Source organism: Lagopus leucura, unplaced genomic scaffold (assembly GCF_019238085.1).
Source record: "Lagopus leucura isolate 7727_CA_CO unplaced genomic scaffold, USGS_WTPT01 Super-Scaffold_760, whole genome shotgun sequence".
Taxonomy (NCBI): Eukaryota; Metazoa; Chordata; class Aves; order Galliformes; family Phasianidae; genus Lagopus; species Lagopus leucura.
In genome coordinates, this window is record NW_024962257.1 from 6,701,166 (window position 1) to 6,722,490 (window position 21,325).

General features: G+C 50.5%; 1 protein-coding gene and 1 long non-coding RNA gene across 3 annotated transcripts in view; both read left to right on the plus strand.

The window, feature by feature from the left end:
- The window catches only part of RBBP6 (RB binding protein 6, ubiquitin ligase), a 31,072-nt gene extending 25,538 nt beyond the window's left edge, over positions 1-5,534 (plus strand). Inside the window, 3 exon segments of the mRNA XM_042863968.1 lie at positions 277-2,025; positions 3,004-3,893; positions 4,404-5,534. Of these exon segments, the coding sequence (XP_042719902.1) occupies positions 277-2,025; positions 3,004-3,893; positions 4,404-5,104 (3,340 nt within the window). The 3' untranslated portion in view covers positions 5,105-5,534.
- Positions 5,535-12,165: 6,631 nt separating this feature from the next.
- Positions 12,166-21,325, plus strand: LOC122175926. Of its 2 annotated transcripts, none has more exons than XR_006177575.1 (3): positions 12,166-12,248; positions 18,897-18,967; positions 20,437-21,325. It is a non-coding gene; the product is annotated as an uncharacterized LOC122175926 (long non-coding RNA). The 2 variants fall into 2 exon arrangements; XR_006177576.1 differs by lacking the exon at positions 12,166-12,248 and adding an exon at positions 16,996-17,226.

Consider the following 21,325-nt stretch of genomic DNA (forward strand, 5'->3'; position numbering starts at 1 on the left):
CTATAGTAGTTAATTCGATAGAAGCAAGTGGAAATAGACTTACCCTTCCTGTGTGTTTTTACACTAACAAAGCAGTGACTGTTTTGTCTTGTAAGCAAAACCTTCTACGCGTTATCAAGTTCTTCAATTTGCAGTAGCGTTATGCCAGCAGCTGAAAGAAGCTTTGCCATAAGCATTTGGAGATTAAAATAAAAAATAAAAATAAAAACGGGGAAGAGCGACTGTTTTGAATTAAGTTCTTTTCTTTTCTTTTTTCTGTGCTGTGTTTTTTTGAAGGTCCAAGTCTCCCTATAGCGCTTCGTCCTACTCGAGAAGCTCCTACACCTACTCCAAGTCGCGGTCGGGCTCCTCGCGCTCCCGTTCCTACTCTCGGTCATTCAGTCGTTCCCATTCTCGTTCCTACTCACGTTCACCTCCATACCCAAGAAGAGGCAAAGGGAAGAGTCGTAACTATCGCTCTAGGTCAAGGTCACACGGTTATCACCGTTCAAGGTCAAGGTCACCCCCGTACAGAAGATACCATTCACGGTCCAGGTCTCCAGTGTTTAGGGGCCAGTCTCCCACTAAGCGGACTATACCTCAAGGGGAAGGAGAAAGGGAGTATTTTAACAGGTACAGAGAAGTTCCACCATACGATATGAAAGCTTACTATGGCAGATCTATTGACTTTAGAGATCCGTTTGAGAAGGAAAGATACAGAGAATGGGAACGGAACTACAGAGAATGGTATGAAAAGTTCTACAAGGACTATGCTGTCGGAGCCCAACCTCGACCTCCAGTAAACAGAGAGAACTTTTCTCCAGATAGATTTGGTCCACCTGGAACCAGAAGAGAAAATTCGCCATACTCACGGGGACGTAGGGAGGATTATGCTGGTGGGCAGAGCCATAGAAATCGTAACATAGCCGGAAATTTCCCTGAAAAGCTTTCAGGAAGAGAGGGCCATGGTCTAAAAGATCCTGCCAAATCAAAAGAGAAGGAGGTGGAAAATCCCCTGGGAGATGGCAAAGGAAATAAACATAAGAAACACAGGAAGAGGAGAAAAGGGGATGAGAATGAAGGATTTCCCAATGCTGAGTTGTTAGAAAGTACGAAAAAAACCAGGGAACCAGGCACAGCAGAGGACATTAAGTCAGACTCGCTGTTCATGCTCCCGAGTAGAGATGATGCCACCCCTGTGAGAGATGAACCTATGGAAGCAGATTCTATAGCTTTCAAACCAGTGTCTGAAAAAGAGAAAAAGGACAAGGATAAGCCAAAAGCAAAAACTGATAAGACAAAACGGAAGGCAGAAGTGGCTGCTCCTCCAAAGAAAGACAATGTAACAAAACCAGCTAAAGCTTCCCAAGAGAAGGTGGACACCGATCGTGAAAAATCTCCTCGAGTGGAACCTCTTGTGAAAAAAGCAAAGGAGGAGCTGCCAAAGACAGACAGCGTTAAGGCATCTTCCTCCCAAAAGGATGAGAAGGCTCTCGGTACACCACGGAAAGTTCATCCAAAAGTGGCAAAAGATCACCCAGAAGCCAGGCCAGCCAAGGAGGAGAAGGCAAAGAAGGACCATCCGAAAGAATTAAAGTCAGAAAAGCCCTCCAGCAAAGAGGACAAGTCAAAAAAAGCAGTTGAAAAAAGCAAATCTTCTGATGCAAAAACTGAAAAAAGAAAAAGGAAAGCAGATGAAAAGGCTGATAAAGAACACGAGGCAGCTTCTGGAAAGGCCCCTAAACCAGAAACTGCTGAATCAAAAACATCGCCAAAAGGGAAGAGTGAACCTGATGGTGAGAAAGGAGAGAGAACTCCAGAAAAAGATAAATCTGGTTTTCTTATCACTCCTGCAAAAAAGATTAAACTTAACCGAGAAACTGGCAAAAAGATTGTGAGTGGAGAGAACGTGCCTCCTGTGAAAGAACCTGTTGAGAAAGTTGAGGCAAGCAGCAGCAAAGTTAAACAAGAAAAAGTGAAAGGAAAAGTGAGAAGAAAGGTAACAGCAGCTGATGGATCCAGTTCAACTCTTGTAGACTATACCAGGTACTTCATCATTTCTTTTCCTACGTTTTCTCCCTTCTCTGCCTTCTCTCTTTAAAATCTTTTTGATAACTGATGGAAGGAGAAGCTAAATCCGTGCTCAGTGAGTATTTAAACGATCTGTGAGGTTTTCTGCTGAACTGTACAAATGAAGTTTTGTTGCAGCAAACAAGCAGTCTGAACAGAAAGCTGGTAAGTTCAGTTAATGGGTGACGTTTGACCCTTCCTTCTGGGACTTTTTTCCCCTCTTGAGAATTAGCCTTTTGAATACAGCTACATATTGAGTCTTTGTGGTGTCCTCTCCGTGTCTTCCCTCAAATCCTGCTTAATACCAAGGGCAAGGATAACAGATATGTCTGTATCATGCGGTATTTTGTATTTTTAAAATTGCAAGGTACTCTCAATGACTTTTTTTTTGCTAGTATGACATGAAATTATAATTTGCAGAAACAGCAACTTGTTGCCTATACTGCTGTGAACAAATAATTGGTCCTTATTTGCTTGCTTGCTTGTTGAAATGAGATGGCATATCTAATTTGTCTACCACAGATAGAAATAGGACATCAAGGAATTACCTGATCAGACGATTCCTGATCGGATCATGGAATCATAGGATGGTTTGGGTTGGAAGAGATCTTTAAGATCATCTGGTTCCAACTTCCCAGTTATAGGCAGGATCACCCTCCTCTGGACCAGGTTGCTCACAGCCCCATCCAGCCTGGTTTTGAATGCTTCCAGGGAGGAAGCACTGATGGTCTTGTATCTTTGTTAATTAAATACATAGTAGAAAGACACGAATTGGTTGCTCATAATCTCAGTCAATGGACTCATCCTTCATCTTGGCTGTCCCCTTAGTTGATCATCTTTTGAAAAAGTACTGTGTTTTACAAGTGAAACAGAGGTCATTTTGTAAAGCATTGCAAAGGACAGCTGTGCTTGCATCTCTACCATTGTGTTAATTTGTGATATTTTTCTTGTTAGCACCAGCTCTACTGGAGGAAGCCCTGTTAGAAAGCCTGAAGAAAAGACAGATACAAAGCGGACTGTCATTAAGACAATGGAGGAATATAATAATGATATAACTGCTCCTGCTGAAGATGTCATTATTATGATCCAGGTCCCTCAGTCGAAGTGGGATAAAGATGACTTTGAGTCTGAAGAGGAAGACGTTAAATCTACCCAGCCATCTTCAAACATAGGAAAACCTGCTAGTGTTGTAAAAAATGTGAGTGCTAAGCCACCAAATCCCATAAAACACAATGAGAAAGAAATGGAGTCTTTGGAGAAAATACAGAAAACTACAAAAGAGGTGAGTTATGAAAGCTCTCAGCATGATGTAAAAGGTTCAAAAAGTTCAGTGTTGAATGAAAAAGGGAAAACCAAAGAGCGGGATCATTCTCTGTCAGACAAGGACTCTTCTGAAAAGAGGAAGAGCAGTGTTCAGCCAGAAAAAGACCACTCAGAACGTGCCGCTGAACAAGGAAATGGGAAAAATATTTCTCAATCTTCCAAGGACAGCAGATCTTCAGAGAAACACGATGCTGGCCGTGGATCCACTGCTAAGGATTTTACTCCTAATCGAGACAAAAAGTCTGACCATGATGGCAACAGGGAGCATTCTAGTTCCAAGCGCAGAGATGAGAAAAGTGAATTAGCAAGGAGGAAAGACTCTCCTTCCCGAAACAGGGAATCTACGTCAGGACAAAAAAGTAAACCAAGGGATGAACGAGCAGAGCCCTCCAAAAAGGGGGCCGGAGATTCCAAAAGAAGCAGCTACAGCCCTTCACGTGACAGAAAGCAGTCAGATCACAAAACTGCTCATGATTCCAAGCGTTCATTAGAGGAACACAAACCTCTAGATAAAAATTCAGGTAAGGAGAAGGAAAAAGAAAAGGAGAGGGAAAAGGAGAAGGAAAAAGAAAAAGAGAAGGAAAAGGAGAAGGACAAAGAAAAGGAAAAGGAGAGGGAGAAGGAAAAGGAAAGGGAGAGGGAGAGAGAGAAGGAGAGGGAGAAGGAAAAGGACAAAGAAAAGGAGAGGGAAAAAGACAAGGAGAAGGAAAAGGAGAGGGAAAAAGAAAAGGAGAGGGAAAAAGAAAAGGAGAAGGAAAAGGAGAGAGAAAAGGAAAGGGAGAGAGAAAAAGAAAAGGAGAGGGAGAAGGAGAAGGAGAAGGAGAGGGAAAAGGAGAGGGAGAAGGAAAAAGAGAAGGAGAAAGAGAGGGAAAAGGAGAGGGAGAAAGAAAAAGAAAAAGAAAAAGAGAGGGAGAAGGAAAAAGAAAAAGAGAGGGAAAAGGAAAAGGAGAGGGAAAAGGAAAAAGAAAAGGAAAAGGAGAGAGAAAAGGAGAAGGAAAAAGAAAAAGAGAGGGAGAAGGAGAAGGAAAAAGAAAAGGAGAGGGAAAAGGAGAAGGAGGACAAGGACAAGTACATAGCTGAGATAAAGAGCAATAAAGAGAAAGAGCCAGGTTGCAATAAGCCATCTTCAGTACAAGAATCACCAGATGCAAAAAATGAGAAAGAAAATGGGACTGGGCAAAATGATAAGACTGGTGTCAAGAGTAAGCCTCAGGTAAGCAACCCCTCACGGCTCTCTGCTGATCCAACTCGAGAAACTGATGAGGCTGCTTTTGTACCAGACTACAACGAAAGTGACAGTGAAAGTAACGTGTCTGCAAAAGATGAGGAAACTGTAGGAAAAAATTCTAAAGAGCAGAAGGAAAAAGCTGTTGACAAGGTCAAACAGGAGACAGCAGCTCCTGCCATGGTTAGCCAGCCTGAAGCAAGCAGAAGTCAAAGCCAGAGCAGCCCCAGTGTGAGCCGCAGTCGTAGTCAGAGCCCTGCCGAGAGTCAGACTCGAAGCCACAGCAGCAGTGCCAGCTCAGGAGAGAGTCAAGACAGCAAGAAGAAGAAGAAGAAGAAAGAGAAAAAGAAGCACAAGAAGCACAAAAAACACAAGAAGCATAAGAAACACGCCGAAAATGAGCCGGAATTGGAGAAAAGCCAAAAACACAAACACAAGAAGAAAAAATCGAAGAAGAGCAAAGATAAAGAGAAAGATGACCAAAAAGTTAAATCTGTCACCATATAGAACGACAGATAGGAAAAAATTGACTTAATTCCTAAGTCATCTGTATTAAATTTTGTTAAAATGTAAACGAATTCAAACGTTGTAAATAATGACATGAAAAGACCCTGTGCTGCACTTAAAATATTGCTGCTTGATTATTTGATTTTTACATCAGAGCTTTATAAAAGTGAACATTTTGTACAGAATTGTGAGTTGTGACCATGTAACATGAAAGGTTTTGCTGGGGCGTCTTATTTTTCACCACCGTTAATTAGTTTGGGTGGAGTTTACTGTACTGTGAAAATTTTCACATTTGACTTCTTTTTTTTTTAATTGCCTGGCAGAAGAAGCTGGTATCAGTTATAAAATATCAGCAGAATGATTTGCAGAATACATTACAGCCCTGTTATGTCACTTTTTGATTACAATAAAAAGTTTTCAGTAAACTTTATTCGGTGTGATGAGATTTCTAGTGACAGCTGAACTTCAGCAGGGAGAAGAGCATCCAGCCAAGGCTGCTGGCTGCTTGCTGATGGCTTAAGTGTGTGGAAAACTGTGTGTCAGTGCATTTAGGTGTGCAGAGGCTGGCCGAGCTGGAGGTCTTTGAACAGATGCAATATGATGAAGTACTGCCAGGAGGTGCCCTTTTCTCGTGTTGTTTTTGTATTTCAGAAGGTGTGCAGTCCCACAATACAGCTGATAGTAACAGCAGTGCTCTGGATGAAGCGTTTCAGCTTTCAACCACGTTTCAGCTCTGTTTGTTTAGAACTCTGCTATTTGGCAGCAAAAATACGCACCTATATTTTCAGCTGTGCTGCAGTCTGTGTGTTGTCTCACGAGGATGCTGGTCGCCAGTGTGTTTGGTCTCCATGCAGCTTTGTGTGATGATTCACATTTTCATACGGTGACTCAGTGTGGGGTTCAGTGAATGAGTTTGGCAGAACAAGAAAGGCCACGAGAGGGGCAGAGTTCTGCTTTAGACTGGCACAGCGTCCCAGAGACAACTGAGTTTGGTGGTGGAAGCCCCCTGCTGCTCGTGGGCTTTGCCCCTGAAGAGTTCTGGGCGCTACAACTGAAAGCAGCATTTCAGGGCTTCCTGCTTTGTGCAGGTGGTACAGAAAATGACTTACGTAGGAACTATTGCTAGCATATCTAGGAGTACAAAGACAGTAAAATCATTCTTCCTTTTGCTTTTCAGTCGAGTGACTCAGCTTAGATATGGAGCATCCTTCTGATGGTTAGAACAGTAACAGACCAGAACTAGTGCTTTGCACCTGTGCATGCCAAGGCGTTCTTGGTGGATTTCAAGTGTTTTCTGCGCAAAGTGAAGCAGGCATTCAGAGGAAGCCTCCCAAATGTTTACATTCCAGAAGAAAAATAAAGTCTGTGTTATTAAATGTTATTAAATGTGCTCATCTAGCGTTTACTGTTTGTGCTTCAGCAAACTCATTTCCCGAAAGTAAACCCAACTGTGTGGGATGTGAAGGCATTCTCTGTCCCTCTGCGTTCTGTGGGCTCAGGATGGAGCCCCTTGAGAGCAGAAGATGCACTGAGCGCTGCTCAGTGGCTGGGAGATGCTTTGGCCTAACAAAATACAAAAATAGGCCTATGTGATGAGGTGGGAGGTGTTCACACGCTTTCTTATTAAGGTTCAGAATGATTAGTGAACCTACATGCAAAACATGCAAGTTTCTTTCTGGAATAGCTCCATGAAAGCAGGCAAAATGCTGTATTTGTGTGTAACCTGCTGAGAAAGCTGCAGCCAATGCCTGTCTTAATGCTCTGTTAAACTCTCCTCTTTGCAGAGCTCTCTAGCAGCGTAACTGATGATTTTCCAGTCTGCTGTGAATTTAACTGACTGTGCGTGGAATTTCCTGTGATCACTTTTTTTCCCAAGCTTTATTCTGAGCTGAAGGTGCTCGAGATGCACTTTGCTCAGTCCTGGATGGGTATTTGTTACCGCAGAACTTTTCAGACTGCATTTCTGCAGCGCTGTGAAGGGGGGCAGCCAAGGGGTTCTCTGGGTGTGAGGGTAAATAGTTTGGAATGTGTGTGACCTGTGGTGAAGTGTGGTTCTAGTCACAGAACAGGAAGGCGTATTTACTGAGAAAAATAAGCTGTTGTTGTTTTCAGGCATGAGAATCTGGTGTTACTCACTGGCTAAAGTTACTATATTCCTTCTTTGTCACCTACTGGAGGTGAGCGTGATCTGCTCCATCAAACTGCTGCAGGTCCTTATGCCAGTGTCCTCAGAGAACCTTTGGACTCATAGAACTCATTTTCTGTCTTCAGTTTAGGCTGAATTTACCAGACTGCAGTTGGAACATACTGAGTGGTAACAAAACTCCAGCAAAGAAGGCAGTTTGCAAATCCAAGTGTAGTTGGACAGCAGAAAACTGCCCCAGTCTGAGCAACAGCCTGGGTTCGAGACAGAACCTGGGAACAGGGAGATGTGAGGGACATGCAGCGATGGGAGGAGTTGTGGCTCCTGGCAGGAGAGTTATGGCACAGGGAGGGGATGGGGGCTGACTTCCATGATGTCAGTGAGGATGGCTGGGCTGGGTCCTGCCTGCAGAGCTGCTGTGCTGAGGGCGAGGCGAGCTGAGAGCCTTGCAGGTGGCATAACGTGGTGCTGGGGTGGGGGCTGTTAGCTGAGTTCTCTGCCAGTTGTGTTTTCCTGATTCAAAATGATTTTTTGGTGGGATTCTGTAGAGAGTGGAGGTTTTGTCAGTTGTTTGCATTGGCTGTGTGCTCTGATGGGAGACATCAAAGTGGTGTACGATAAGGCTTCACATCATCCTGTCTGTAGCGACCCTCACCCCACAGGGCACAGGGGTGCAGTGAGCCCTGCCCATTGCTGCAGGCCAAGAGCTGCTGGCTGTGGGAGGAGGAAAATCATCATTTCTGTACACAACCCCGGAGTCTTCCGAGGCTGTGTTTGTTGCTGAACTTTTCTAAGCTCTTGACTGAACCCAAATGCCACAATGCACAGCATTTAGATGGTTGCCATATCACTGCTTGTATTCCTGCCTAGCAAGCTGTGTGAGTCATTTGAATTAGGCTGGGTTTTATATTGAAACAGGATCGACTGAGGTTTGCTTTTAGCGTTGGTGCCCTGAAATTGCATTCCAAATTTAATATAGAATGATTGTACTGTGAGCTTAGCTGTCTGCTGCCCGCATCAATGCAGCACAACAAGGCATGGGGCCAGGGCAGCCCAGGGCAGCCTCAGCACAGCACTGAGGCCATGGCACGGGCTGAGGGCATGGCACAGCTGCCTGGGGTGATGGGGTTCCTGTGAGCCAGTGTGTGGGTGAGGAGGGGCAGAGAGGGCTCCTCACATCAGCCCCCCACAGGAAGAGGAGTGCCAAGGGCTGGGGCGGGCAGATGGGGAATGCTGGGGTCTGTTAATGGGACAGGAGAGAAAGCAAAGGCAGCCCAAGGTTGAAGGAGGCGACGCCTCTGATTGAAACTAATTAAAAGGAAGAGCTAATCAAGGCCTGGAGCTCTCAGGAATCCCACTGGGCGGGGGGATATGGGGTGAGCTGCTGATGGAGCACGTTGCAGGTGAAGGTTTCTCATTAAGTGGGGTTGCTGAGGCAGGAGTTGGGGGGGCAAGGCAGGACCCAGAGCCTGCCCTGGGGGCACAGGGCAGTGTGACACATGGTGGTGTGAGCATGGCTGGGAGGGCCCAGGAGCAGCAGTGAGCTGTGGGGCAGCAAGCCAGGCTTGGGGGCTGCACACAAGAATTGGAACTCCATCACATCTGTGGTGGGCTAATGAGTGCTAAAGTCATTCAACAAACACGAGTGGCCAGGTAGGAATAGCTCCAGGTGTCCCCCATGTCACAGATGGTTCATGTAGGGCACCGTGGTGCCTTGGGGTGGCTGGGGTTGCGGGGAGCATTTCATGGGATCAGGATATAAAACCTGGCAGAGAGGATGGAGCTGCCTTGGGATGCTGCTGTGCCCTGGTCTGGCCCCACAGAGATGTGCCCATTTCGGTGCCATTCCAATTGCAGGTCCCAGTGCCCTGACCCCATCCTGTCCCATTCCCGCTGCCAGGAAAGACACTGCAGGAGTGGCAGAAAGACCTTGGACAGGTGAGCAGCCCACATCCTTGCTCTCAAATGGAAGCTGTGTGTGAGAGCTCCCTGCAGCTGTGAATTCCAAGCCACAATCCAGCACAGCGCTGGCATGAGCCCTCTCCCACCCCTCCTGGCTCTCCTCATCCTCGCTCAGAAATGCCTCTGAAGTCCACCAGTGCCCTCTCATTTGAGAGCTGAATAATTGGCGGTGATGCATTCAGAATCCCTCAGCTGTGATTTGCCTCAGCTCCAGCACTGCGCCGTGTGGGGCCGCAGAGCCGGGGGCCGCCCAGCACTGCTCCCCCTGAGCCCTTTGGATTCTCCTTTCACAGGTTCCTTCCATGTGTGTGTGTCTGTGCACGTGGGCATTGGCTGCCTTTTTGCACACACAGCGGCTGTTTGGTAGCAGTGAGTGGGGCTCCCTGCCAAGACCACCTCATTAAGATGAAGCATATGCAGATATGCCTCGTTTTCGGCTAATGACAGCTGCGAACAATTGTTTGTCATGCTTGCTGATTGTTGATTGGTGAAGGTGAGGCCCTGCAAGAATGGTGTACGAGTGCCTGTCCGCGGGGCTGGTAGGACGGACATTGCTTTGCTTTCAGCATTGCCACCAGAGTGGATGCATCGTGATACATTTTTGCAGGAAAATGAATGGAGACGTCCAAACACACACCTGAAGGCTGCAGTGTGCAGAGCAGAGGCTTTCATCAGAGCTCTGCAGGCTGAGAACCAAAGCAGTGGCTCAATGCAGATGAAGGCTCTCCTCCCAGAGCACCACCCTGAGCTCTGCACTGCACCTGAGCGTGTCTCGGAAATGCCTGGGCTATTTGAGGACATCCCTCCAAATGAGCACAATTTTACGTTGTTTTATTACGATGCTGACAGAAAGAGAGAAGCTCTGAGACAAAAGAATGTCTGAGAAAATGGAATTCTCAGTGTTGCCAATGAAAGTGCTCCGCCTTGCTTTAAGGCTGGGATGGAAACGGGGACACACGGCTAGAACAGCCGCCACGCAGGTACAGAGATGTCCCATTGGCATCAGCACTGCTCCTGCACACGATGCTGGGATGGGGAGGGACTCCCCTATAGGGCACGTTTAGGAGGTCCCCTATAGGGCACATTGAGGAGGGACCCGGCTCTGGGGGCAGCTCCTGTCCGGCCCCACAGAGGTGGATGAGCTGGGATCGGGGTCCTGGGAGGAGATCTTGATGCCTCTGAGAACAATTGGGAGAGCTCCTAATTTTAATTGGGTTTCCTTAATTATTATTTACTTTGACTGAAGAAACCGTTGCATTTAACTAACGCTTTTTTTTGCCAAAATGCTGTCATGGAGAAGCTGCTTTCCCTTCAGGAGCCCTCAAACACGGGCTCCCTTCCAAGCCTTGGGGCTGCGCGGTGCTGCGCCCACAGCCGTGATCCTGCCCTCCCTGTCCCAACCTCAGCAGCACCTCCCACTGCAGCCCAGTGGTGCTGGGGGCCAGGTGAGCCCCGTGCATTCATTGTGCAGAAGGAGAGCAGCCCCTCAGCTTCGCTGTGCTCACCGGGCCGTGCGGGGACCCCACGCTCCCATCGCCTGGACTCTTTATTTGGTATTTCTTTAATAATTAGCAGCAGATTTTGTACTTATGTTTGCAATTATCCGAATGCCTCTGGGACGTGTTCTGCTGGATAATTGAATCTCGTTGGTATGTGGCTGTGGAGATGCTGTCGGAGTGAGCTGCTGCCTTTTGGGGTCATGCTCAGATAAATGAGGCTTTCTCCTTTTAAAAAACGAATAGAAACAAAGTGCTTTGCTCTGCTCTCTTCAGCAAAAGCTTTGCTAGTAGCCCATTCTGGGAAGGGAAATGCATTATTATCCCTAATGAATTAGATGTATATTTTAATTCCATGCAGTGGCTCTTTCCTGGGCTCCAGCGACCCCTCCGTGTGCCATACCTGCAGCAGCAGCACGAGATGCCAGTGGTGCTGTGCTCCTCAGAGGAAAAGTGAAACTGTTCGGCTTCCAAACACTTCTCATTCACAGAGATTGGGTAAAATTCCTCTGTTGGCACCGTTGTTCCTTGTGGGACCTCAGCTGCTGGGAGCCAGGGCCCCCAGCACAAAGGATCACTGCCAGCTGGGTGCAGGAGGTGCTCTCTCCAGATGTCTATGGAAGGATGGCAGCAGGTGGGATGTGTGGCACGTCTGCTTGGTGCCATAGGTGCTCCCTAGATGCTCCGTCCCAGCAGAGGGATGGGGGAAGGTTAAGCCCAACTGGCGTCACCACTTCCCCCAAGGAAAAGCACTGTTGTTCCATCTGTACCTGTGCTTCCCTTGGGGCTCGGTGCTGGGGTCACTGCTGGGCATCCACGCCCTGGGGCAGTGATGGCTGTGCCCATTGGCTGCCATGTCTATGTACCATGTCCCCCGGCACAGGGGAGCATCGAGGTGGGCACAAGGCACCTGTGACTTCAGGACACCCCTGGGCACGACATTCCCTCTGCTCCAGCTCATCTGGGCCACTCAGGGTTTCTTCACATGACAGCACACGAGTGCTGTGTGACGCCAGAAGGGCACGGCGCTGCTGCTGGGGGCTCCTGCCTGACCCACAACCCGCTGCCCACAGCCCCCTGCCTACGGAGCCAGTGCCAGCAGCCCCATCGTGCCCCCACGCCGCTCTGTGCTTCGCCCCAGCCACAAAGCAGTTAACATGTGTTGATCGCAGCGGCGTGCTCGGCTCCGTGCAGCTCTCGCAGGCAGCGCGATCCTCCCCGGTCTCCAGGGATCTCGTGGCATTTTGCCCAGATGGCATCGGTCTGTGTCTCAAGGACATAACGCAGCGCCTTCGCAGCCTCGCAGCAGCGCCGCGGTGACAGATGAAGCCGGGGTGCTCCTTCGTCTCCTCCGAGAGGGAAGGGAAGCTCCTCGACATGCCAAAGCTGCAGCCGGCCGCTCCCTTTCGCCTCTGCGAATGAGCCGGTGCCCGGTGCCCACCCGGGTTGCAGTGCGTGGGGCGGCGCTGGCCGAGCACGAGGCCCCCCCTGTCCCCGTGGAGCAGCGGGCGCCCGGCCCTGTCCTCCCCCACTGGCACCGCAGGTAGGTGTGGGACGGAGCTCGTCCATTGGGGCGCTGCTGGCACAGACACGTGGGCTGGCAATGCCGCTCCCCGGGGTGGCCGCTGCACGCGTTGTGGGGCCTCACAGCCTCATGGAGAGCCAAATGTGGTCTCGATGGCCGCCAGCACGAGGATGGCGCAGCAGTCTGGGGACGACCTGTGAAATGCCTGCAGCACGCGTGCGGTGGCCACGGTGGCACCATGGGCACAAGATTGGTGGTGCCCTTCATCAGCTGTATTTAATTGGTGTATTCTGTTTTCTTGAACGTGCCGTGACGATGGGGCCGGCCCTGCTGCTGCTGTGCACATGGGGATGAGTGGCTCGGGGGGGCTCAGGTCACAGTGGGGGCTGTGCCGTGAGCCCATCGAGGATGACATGGGCACCTCCGAGAGTGATCTGTCGTGGATGGTGGGCGACAGCATTCTGTGTTGCAGCGGGTTGTGGGGCAGCAGGATGTGGGGCTTCAGGGCTCCTCCAAACCCTCCGCTCAGCCCCCGAGGCCCCACATTTCCCTGCTCTGTGTGTAGCTCATTTCATGCCAAATGGAAATGGGGTTTGTTTTTCCTTTTTTTTCCCCTTTGCTCCTGCGTGTGGCCAATGGAGTGTTTCCTCGCCGCGTTTCATTACAGCCCGCACCGCTCAGACACCGCTCCCAGCGCTGCCGTGTGCCGGGAATGCCAATGAGCCCACACTGCCACTGCAAAGTGCATTTGTCCTGAATGCAGAATAATTAATGGTTTGGGAGAACCGAGCGAATTACATTGGAGCTGTTGCCCAATTAGTTAAACTAATTGAGAAGCGGGGGCAGCTACGAGAGACCCTGCAGCATCGCGGTGCTCTGACTCCACAGCAGGAATGGGGCCATCCCCACGCATCCCCACAGAGCCCAGCGTTCTTTTTTTGGATGTTCTGCTCTGTTTTCTATCTGTTCCTGTACATATGCATGTGCACATCGGGCGCTCGTGGAGCTGAAGGGGTGGGAGCACGGTGCAGTACCATCACTGCTCTGTGGGCGCTGTGGGGCCGGCCACTCACCGAGCTGTGCTTCCCCCATATGCGCTGTGACAGATTACAGCTTGATAGAGCCACAAACACCGAATAGCAACAGAGGCGTCAATTTAGTTATTAACAAAGGGCAGCATTCAAATGGCGCTGGCGCGGCTCCAAGTTGCCGAGCTCATGAGCGTTTATTAAATATTCATCGAAATCTTGGCATTTCGCTCCCCGCCTGCTTCCCCCCCCCCCCCCCGAAATGAGTTGGTTCTAAAGGTTAGGAGCCGACTTCAAAAAATTAATTATTTCGTTAGCTCGCTATAAATTAGATCTTTACAACGAAGTTTTGGAGGGTCGGTGCGAGATGAGCCGCGGTGGCACTTTGGGGGGCAAGTTGGCTCCTCACGTGCGCCCTGACCCCGCCACGTGGCGGCGTGTGACCCCAAATGCTGCGTGAGCTCCAAAAAAAAGAAAGAAAGAGAGAAAGAAAGAAAGCAAATTTAAATACAAAAACATGAGCGGGTCTGTCTGCTCCTTTCACCTGCCCCTTTGTCACCGAGCCGTACCTGCGGCACTCGGAGCTTTGTGCCACCACCGCACTGCGAGACTCTGCCCTCTGGTTTGGCACCACGGCTCCCCATTTGGTGAGTGCGCTGCTGCTGCCAGCAATTAATTGGTGCAGCTCTCCCGCCGCTGCTCATTAGCATGCAGGGTGCGTGTGGGCGCTTCGTTGCCTGCAGCATTGGCACGGGGCTGCTGGGTGCGGGAGTGCGGCGGGGTGCTGCGGGTTGTGGGGTGCTGCAGGGTATGTGGTGCTGCGGGGTGCTGCTGCTCGTGCAGAGCCATGCACCAAGGGTTGTTGCTCGGTGTCTCTTCCTCCCGCCAACTCCCCGCTGTGCTCCCATCCTGCATCCCTGCTTCCATTGAGATGCTCCCAGTGCTCCGGGCTGGTGGGACCCCCGCTGCTACTACAGCTCATTGCCTTGATGCTGGGATTAGTTCTTTTCCTTCCCCATCCATAAGCACTCGGGATGAGTGTTCGGAGCGCGGGCTGCGTCGCGGTGCTGAGTCCCGGCTGCCGTAAGGCTCGGCCGTGCCGCGGTGCCCCGCCTGCCCCCCGCCATGCTCACAGCACGCGAGCGAGCACACAGCCCTGAGGGCAGACGAGATCCATCCTCCCAGTGCCAGGGACTCAGCCCCAGCCTGGAAGAGGCTGTAGGGTCCGGCGGGGTGGCAGGCGCTGTCATTAGGATGCAGGTCCACCGCCATCTCCCTGGAGACCATGGGAACGGAGAGCTCGCGGTGCCGGTGCCTGGCAGCCGCGCTGGGAAGGGGCAGCTGTGCGTTGGCTCTGAGGGCGCCGATGAATTACTGCCCCTGTTCAGGCAGGAGCCTTTGTTCCCCGCGCATTGTCAGCAGAGAAATCGGAGAGAAAAGTAAAATTAATCAGGCGCAGCTCGAGATACGGGGAGACAATGAGCCGAGCGCGTACCGGGAGATAGCACCGCGCGGAGCATCCGCTCCGTTTTAAGCATTAGTGGCGATTTTTTTTTTTGTCTTTGAACTAATTATCTACAAAAGCTCCTTTGAGCTGACGCCGGGTATGAATTGCCGCGCTGGTGCGGCATTGTGATGGCGGTGATCCCGTATTTAATACGCGGGGCATTCCTGGGTAGTCGCTGGCCCCTTTGTGCCGCTGAAGGAAGCCATATGTTTCAGAGACATCCCGAAAGATCTCACGGCAACAACAAAACGGGGATTTCTGCCTCTGCTGAATGTGGCTGCCAATCACCCACGTCCCGCTGCCGGTGCTGTGTGGGTCACCGCGGGTCTGTGTTAGCGGTGGGGATGTGCCGGCTGGGCGCTGAGCTCGGCACACTCTGAAGTGCACCGAGGGAACTGATCTTCCTCCTCACGGCATTGCAGAGAACTGAGGAGCCTTCTGCCCCTGTTCCCGAGGTTCAGCTTGAGCGCAGTGTGCAGGGTTTTCTCTGTGGGCTTTTCCTTGCTTTTTGCTCGTACGGCTCGTTACACCCAGCCCTTTTGTGCACCGGATTAAAACCCACGGCCCATGACTTCCCAGGGTGTAGCACTGCGATTGGTAGGAATGGATTTCAATCCCTGTGGCCAAAGCCCATCCTGTCCCTGTCCCATGGTGCTGACCCCAGCAGCGTGCCCAGCCCCGCTCCACCCTCCCAGCACAGGACAGGACCCGTTCCCATCTGCTCCCTTTGCTCTCTGGGTTCCCCGTCTGACAGCCAACACAAAGCACAGCTCCGTCTTGATTTAGTAAGTGTCTGGAAATGTCATCAAAGACATGATAATAAAATATCAGATGCAGGGAAATGACTAGCCAAAAGGCATTTTAAAAAGCTAAGAGTGTCCATGTAGTAGATTAAGACAGCCATTCCCATCCTGTGCATGTTCTCACCACCCATCCATTGCCTGCATTTGATGTTTTATCACTTCCAAAGGCTCAGCTCGCCCCGCACACACCTTCAGTGCATGCACTGCTACTTACAGGGCAGGCAGAGATGTAGATGGCAATAACTACAGCTGAGTTCTAATGCTCAGAAGTCTCTTGGTAAATTAAAGCCCAGCCCCACACCCAGCGCAATAGGGACAGAGCCAGCTCAGCAGCACAGGGACGGATGTGTTAATGTTTTAATAGGCTGATCACCTCATAAATAATTTGCTCAGTTCTAGAGTAATTGACCCGGTCACAGAGGTAATAAAGGGCTTTCCCTTGGGTTCTTGTTCAAAGGCTGAGCAAACCCTTTCAGAGGGAGCCCTAAGTGCCTTTTAACAATATGTGTTTTATATGGTCACAGTCTGGTACCCTGCTAATTCAGCAGTCACTGCAAACACCATCAGTTCGGCTCCATGGATATTTCAATTAAAATAAAAAAAAAAAAAGAAGAGGGGGAACCAACAGCACCTTCAGCCCCAAGAGCTCTGTGCTGCAACGTGTGGGCACTGCCTTCCTGCAGCTCCACAACCACTGCGCAGCCCCTGGGCTGTGCTCCTGCACCCACTGCTGCTGGCACTGGGCTTGGCTATGGCTGTGGGTCACTGTACAGCAGCAGGAGCAGGCAGATCCCAGGGCACAGCTTCACCCTCAGACCCCACACACCCATCCCATTCATTTCAATGCACTGAATGCACACACTGCACTCTTGTATGCTGGGGATTCCTGCTATGTGCTCTTGATTACTGAGTTTTCCTCCCCTCTGATGGGTTTTCCTCTTGTGTCCTGGCTATTCCTGGGGTGTACTGCACATTCCTGATGCATTCTTGCTGTTCTTCCTGCATCCTGGGTATTCCTATTGTGCACTGTGCCCTTCTCCTTGCTGGCACTGGGAGCTGCAGAGCCAAGCTGTGGCCCAAACCATCAGACACAAATGTAGTTGCAATGGAAAGTAAATTTAATATCCTTGCCCTTATTTTTGTAAATTAGTGTAACCGTCAGCTACAGAATAAATGACACCTAATTACTGATGGGGCAGCTCGTGCAGAAGCGCAGAGCTGGGAGGCGATCATAGGGAAACACTGTCAGTGATGGGAAATGAACATGATGCCGGCTGTAGGGAGCTGTAATTACCGAGGACTGACACACTGTGAGCTGTTTATGGTAATGAAGCGGTGCATCAAATCAAATTAACCTTAGTTATTTAGCACAGAACGCACCGAGGACTTCTCTCAGTCGATGCCAAACCCAAACCTGGAGCGGTTGCCCTTTGGACTGACAGAGTCAGAAATTTGCTGGGGATGAAGGTGGAGGCAGTGGCTCTCCTTTAGGATGTGTGCATGGCTGTGTGCAGGGTCCTGGGCGATGCAGGGCAGGGCAGGTTGCAGCGCCCTGCGCCCCACGGGCATCCCTGTGTCCCCATGTCACCATGCACTGGGCAGAGCTGGAGCAGGTCAGCTGGAGGAACACTCACAGCGGGATCCCTCCCCCCTGACAGGTGAGTAACCTTTTGGAATAACCCAAATGCTTCATTAAAGATTAACGAGCTTCCAGCAAGGCTCTCCTGCTGCAGGTTGTGCTGCATGGGGAGCGGGTACAGGGAGCACGTGGGGCACAGGGTGCAGCTCATCCCTGTGCACGCTGCTGGGATGGATGAGGAGGGAGGGACTGTTGGAGTGGCTGCGTCCCAGCAGTGCCTGCAGGTTTCCACGGACCCGTTTTGCTGCTGACCATTTTGCTATGAGCTGTGTTGGACCGTTTGGCATTAGGAAAGATTTGCTCGGTGCCCCCCTGCCTGCATGGGCCTCGAGGGGAGCCAAGCCCCTCCTCCAGGAAAAGGAATCCTGGGCAGAACTTCCCGTTGGTTGGAAAACGTGAACTGCATCTGCCGTGAAAGCTCTTAATTCCTCTGTGTAACTCAAAGCTGTGCATATTGAAGAACCCGCCGCCAAATTGACCCTGAGCTGTATTTTTGCATCAGCCTGTGTTTATCCGGTTGGGTTCAGTTGGGACAGCAGGAGCAGCACATCCTGCTGTCTTTGAGCCCTGATGCATGGTGCAGGGTGTGGGGCTTTCTGCTTATGGGTACATTTTGCTTCTTTCTGTCACTAGAGTCTCAGTAGTTAATCTCTATTGTAAGGGAAGAAAGAGAAGAGATTTTCTCTAATTCCTTTTAAATGGCCTCCAAATGAGGGCTCAAGCAAAGATGACTAACGACAGACCTGATTAAACTAATTTGGAAGGAGAAGCTCTGACAGCAGCCCTCCAAGCCCAGGTGTAGCCCTGATGACACACTGCCATCCATGCTGCAGATCTCCTTTGCCATGATATCTGAATTAACCAAATTCATTGCTTTGTGGTTTTGGTTTGAGCAGAAGATTTCCTTCTTCACTGAAAACGTTTTTGTCTGTTTTCTGCAAACCTTTTACTTCCCACTGCCAGATACAGTCCCACTAATGGGATACTAAACCCCAGTTTGCTAGCAGTCAGCTCTGCACCTCCCATACCTCTCACCAAAGCACTCCCTCTGTACATGCCTTCGCCTTCCAAGAACTGATAACATTAAAATACCCACAGTGTAGAGATATGCAGAGAAGCTCAGTGTCCCATTCCTTCCCCGCAGTACTGGCAGTGATTAATGTGACGCCCGTTCTTCTGTCCATCTCGCTTTTGTTTAATTATCACTGTTGCATTGTTTGTGTCTCTGGAGACCCGATCTGGTGGGATTGCCCTAATGGATTATGTATGAAATCCAGGTCAGTGCGTCCAAGTATTACCGCTTCATAATTTGCTGCGCCGCAGAGGCCAATAGAGATGCCTTGTATTATTAATTATACCAATATATTTTCATGAGTAATGTGATTAATTAGGCTGTGTGTATTACAGTTCCAGGCCTGCTCTGTTGTGTGTTTGTTCTTGGATGGAGGTGGCTGGCTCTGAGCAAGCAGCAAAATCTGCTCCGGGCAGAACTGCCCAGTGCCAGGCAGCATGCACAGCCCCAGCAGCGCAGCAGCCCAGGGCCATGGGCAGTGCCGTGGTGGTGGTGCCACGGTGGCAGTGCCAGCACTGAGTTGGCACAGAGCTGCACCAAGGGCACAGCTCTCAGGCTCCAGGCTCTGCTCCCAGTGTGGCACAGCTGAACTTCTCCTGCCTCTTGTTTTCACGTAGGTCCAAGAAGAGTCACCACCCTTTAAGTGCCACGAAGAGGCCTTCCACTCTCCGGTGCAAGAATTCAAACAGTAAGGCAGTGTTTTTTCTTTCTGAGCAGTTGCTGCTGGGTTGCATTTTACTCCGTCAATTTCTTTCCTTCCTGCTGTGTGTTTGATCACAGGGGTCTGTTTCTTTGCTTTTTGACGTAGCTCTGCTCTGGCAGTCGCACAAACAATTGTGTCTGGGATGGGTATTGTCCTGTCTGCTCGTGCTGAATTCCTTCCAGCAGTGCTTCGTGCCCTCGAGTTGCAGTTTTCCCATCCAGCTGCCAGCAGAGTACTCATCCCAGTCCCTGCGACTTCTCCTTGGCACCAGGATGCACAAAGGGAGCTAACCCAGTGGTCAGTGCTGCAGTGTGCTGGGGCAATGCGGGTGCCCTGCCCTATGTTGGAGCACTGTGCGTGGGTCACGGTGAGGAAACCATCCCCTTCCACCTCCCCAGCCCTGCTGGGAGCTCAGCATGGAGGGAATCTTTCTGGGGATAACCTGAACGGCGCTGCGCCGGTTTGTAGCTGAGAGCCAGGGAGGAGCCTCCTTGACTCTGCATTTAACTCAGTGGATTCACCCCTCCTCTAGGACAAGCTGATCATTGATGGGCTTTAGAAACTCCGGTCACAGTCAAAATTAAATCAAAAAATGGACTATTACTCAAAGAGACTCGGAGTTGCCTGAGATTTATATGCTTTGGGCAGCTCGAGCTCCATTTGCTGGATACTTCAGAAGCCTCACCACAAGCACACCGTGACCACCTGCAATTTCACACCGCTATAAGCTCGCTCTCATTGAGATTGGGGAGATGAAAAATGTCTTTATTAAGGGAAGTCTCAGGTCCCTGATTGGCTGCTAAGTACGTTTTAATGTGTGGGGTGAGGAGTGCGGGGCTGGAGGTGGCATGGTGGTGCCTGAGCTCCTGTGAGAGCCTGGTGGGAGAACTCCAGATGAAGGATTTAGCTGCATTTTTTTGGCTGCTTGGACTGTCTCGAGATGGTGGATGGCTCTTGCTTTCAGGGCAGCATGGGCTGTGCACCCTTGGACAGGCTGTGAGTGTGCATGCCTCCACCCACGTGGTGCTGCAGGTCCTCCTGCTGCCTTTAGCTGCCTATTTTGCTCCTTGACCATAAAACCGTGGCAGACCCATTGCCAGGTTTCCTCCCTCCCCCCTGCCCCAGGACTCCCGGAGCTGCTCTGGAGGGAGCTCTCACTGTGCTCCTTGCAGTTCCAGGTGGTTCCTGCCGGGCAGTGGCTGTGCACAGACACCCCTACACGCGGGTGCCTTGTGCTGTCCGTGTGCTCCATTTCGTATTCCCTGTGCTCCTACCACTGAGCCGTGCCCTGCTCGCCTCCCCCGTCATTGCTGCATCCCAAGCAAGTCCTGCACGCTGCAGACAGAGCCACGGGAGCGGCTGCTGCTTCCTGCTGCTCCTGTTTCCCCAGCACACCGCTGTGGGTATCCACCCCAGAATGATCTTTTATTCCCGCGTTTGTGTCTTTACTCCAGGAATCATGCACTGAACCTGGAGCGAAGTCAAGCACGGAGCCTCCTCCCAGCTCATCCAGCAACACGTTCACAAAAGGCCCTGTTATTATCCCCACGTCCACACACTCTAACCCTGTAATTAGATGCTTAGGCTATGATTGCCCCATTGTCCGCTGGATGGGTTTAATCATTCTTTCCTCCTACAGTGGCAATTTTGTCCCAATTAATTATTTCAGTTTGAACAGCAATAGCTGGTTGAGTTTAGAGAGAAATTAAAAGGGTAGAGCACAATAATGAAGAGCGAGCTAACCAGTGAAAAGCTGCAGACAAGGCTGCTGCTCCATGCTCTCCACCGAGGGCTGGAGCACCTCCTTGCCTGCACATGGCAGCAGGGCTGTGTGTTCATCCTCAGGTCCAGCAGAAGGTGCTGCTGCAGCCGTGGTGGCCGTGACAGCAGTGGTGGCTCCAAGGTGAGTGGCAGTGCAGGCAGAGCAAAGAGATGAGGGCAATGCCACAAATTAGGGTCAGCCTATGGCTATCAATGGCAGCTCTCTGAGAAGACAGTTCTGCCGAGGCTGTGCTCCCTGCCCTCCTATCCTGTGCCCAAACCCCCATTTATTCACTTTATCTCCCCATTTATTCACTCTTGGCCACACAGTGGCAGAGCCCTGCAGCTCCCCAGCACTGCAGCATGTGTTTTGGTGGTTCTCAGAGGGATAGGTGCTGTTCTCTGGGTGATTCGGGATGCAATTGAATTGGGTTAAAAAAAATAAAATACAAATGTTAAGGTTATACAAGGTTTTGAGGGGAGAGGGGGAAAATATTCATGCCTTTCAGTAGTTACAAAAATGCTGCCTGTGCAATTCATGTATAATTCAGTGAATTCCAGAGTAGTTTGAATATTTAAATT